Source organism: Corvus brachyrhynchos, unplaced genomic scaffold (genome assembly GCF_000691975.1).
Source record: "Corvus brachyrhynchos isolate BGI_N302 unplaced genomic scaffold, ASM69197v1 scaffold55, whole genome shotgun sequence".
In the NCBI taxonomy this organism is placed as follows: Eukaryota; Metazoa; Chordata; class Aves; order Passeriformes; family Corvidae; genus Corvus; species Corvus brachyrhynchos.
In genome coordinates this window covers 792,607-794,755 of record NW_008238314.1, presented here as the reverse complement: position 1 = coordinate 794,755, position 2,149 = coordinate 792,607, and the positions used below count along the sequence as shown (strand labels likewise).

At 49.0% G+C, this 2,149-nt stretch overlaps 1 protein-coding gene across 1 annotated transcript in view; it reads right to left on the bottom strand.

Annotated features, from left to right (window-relative positions):
• Positions 1-2,149, bottom strand: part of ADAMTS5 (ADAM metallopeptidase with thrombospondin type 1 motif 5) — a 40,912-nt gene that overhangs the window by 36,545 nt on the left and 2,218 nt on the right. Inside the window, exon 2 of the mRNA XM_017733721.1 lies at positions 2,078-2,146. Within this exon, the coding sequence (XP_017589210.1) occupies positions 2,078-2,146 (69 nt within the window). The remainder of the gene's footprint in view (positions 1-2,077; positions 2,147-2,149) is intronic.

The window sequence follows — 2,149 nt, the reverse complement described above, 5'->3', positions numbered from 1 at the left end:
GTAGCTTAGCAACCAACTTCATCCATCCAAAACAGAGTTGTAAAAGTGGTGCTCTCCTGCCAACTGCTGCCACTCTCATTGAAAAGCTAAACTGGAAAAAATCTCTCCTTTAGTTCAAAGTGGGGCTGTTTTCTCCAGGAAACATGTCCACTGCTTTTTCATCCTTTAACCCTTTTCGTGTTTACATTCCACAGGGAGCAAATAGATTCATGTTGACATTTCAAGGGTAAGCACATAAAAATCGTGTGGGCTCACACACACTCCCTGCAAAGAACATCATGAACACATGTAGCAAGAAACTCCAGTCTGGTTCTTAGTTCAGTCAAACACTGCCAAACAATGTTCGTGTGCACACAGCAAAGCATTAAAGCAGATTAAGTTGTCCTGAATTGCATCTAGGAGCTAATCCCAGAGTTAAAGCTGTTAAAATGTAAACCAAGAGAACACAAGCCTGTGCTTTTTTTCTCATAAAGCAGCCCTGAGCAGCAGTACAAGCAACATTTGCATCTTAAGAGTGGAAGCAGATCACAGGAACTCCGGTGTTTTGTTGATTTTGAGTACTACTTACATCCCAAAGAAGTAACTCTATGCATTGCTCACGAGTCTTTGACAGTGGATTATTGATTAACAGCACCCTCTCACTCTGACAGGAGGGTGTCCATGCAAAGAAATACAGCTGAGCATCTATAAAGCAGGTGCACTTTAGAGTCGTATCCTATCTCAATCCAAATTAACTTAATAATTGATGTTACGTTAATTAATTGTCCGAATTGTCATACAGCCCAGGGAAATAAGTGGGAATACTGGCAGGGAGAAACACTCTTCAGAGAGAAATGATGGATGCTGGCCCGGGCTTAATAAGCCATTAGATAAGATGTTTATATCAAAACCCAGAAGCTTTCTGACCCAGTCCAGGTAGCCTACTTTCATTCAGGTTATAGTGATAAAAAAATGAAAGCTTGCACATTATACTGATGGGCTTTAAACTGCTAAAAGGGGCTCCTGTTGTACAAGCGATGCCTGACTGACACAGAACCTAATGTCTCAACTATTTACAGCTAGAAAAGCGAGCCAGGCGCTTTTTTTCCCCCTTCTGGAGCAACTCCTTCCACAAACCATCCAAAGCATCCTTTTTGGCAGGCTCCTGCGATGTAGCAAAGCCGGAGAACTCAAATGAACGGAAAGTCATGCAGTTATTTTTTTCGTACTTGGGGAAAGGGAAAAAAAGAAAACACCAAACCCAAACCGCTGCAGGGATATTCTTACAGAAGAACTTCATTGCATAAACTCGGCCACATGTCTACCAGAGCAATGTCCCTTAACGACCTCTGGCAATGCAATTAATCAACAACCCAGCGTGCAGCAACAGGACACACCTTTGCATGGGCAACACCGGCCACATCCAACCCACAACTGATCAGGGCACCCACCTGGGGGACAAGACAGGGACTGCAGCCCCTTGCCACCAGCCCAACTCAGCTTGTGCAGCTCTGTTTACCTGCGGTCTGCATTTACGTCCTACACTTGAACCACAAGTGCTGCCGGCTTCCAGCGCGGTGGAGCTATTCTTGCTGGAAATAGCGTCCCAATGTGCTCCACAAGCAGGACGTCTGTACTCTTAAGGTGCTCTCCACCACTTTCACTAGCAGGTTTGTTTGGGGACTAATTTAGTTTAGGAAGTGCTATCAGCCCTTCCTGCCTGGACCACCTCCGCAGAGAGAGAGGAGCCACTGGGACAGACAGGACAAAGTCACGTCTCAAGCAGAGGGACTTTAGGCTGAGTCCCACGACCAAAGTTCCCACCTCTCCACCTGGCTGGGGTCCCAGCACTGCACTGGTGCACCCACAGCAGGGCTGACAGCACAGGGCAGGGGACGCACACATCTCAACCCCTCTGCCACGCCGGCAGCTGTGCACGGGTGCCGGTCCCTGATGGAAGAGCTGGATCCACGAGAGGGGAGGCAACCCGTGGGCAAAGCCGAGCAGGGCGACTGGAGGTCCACCAGCCCGGCCACCCCACGCTCGAGGGACACCTCGTCGCTGTCACGGCCATGCCTGTGGCCAGGGCCATGCCTACCTCGCGGGTGAAGAGGATGGCGGCATCGTAGTGCTCCTCGTGGTCGTCGTCGAGGCGGTTGTGCTGGTGCTG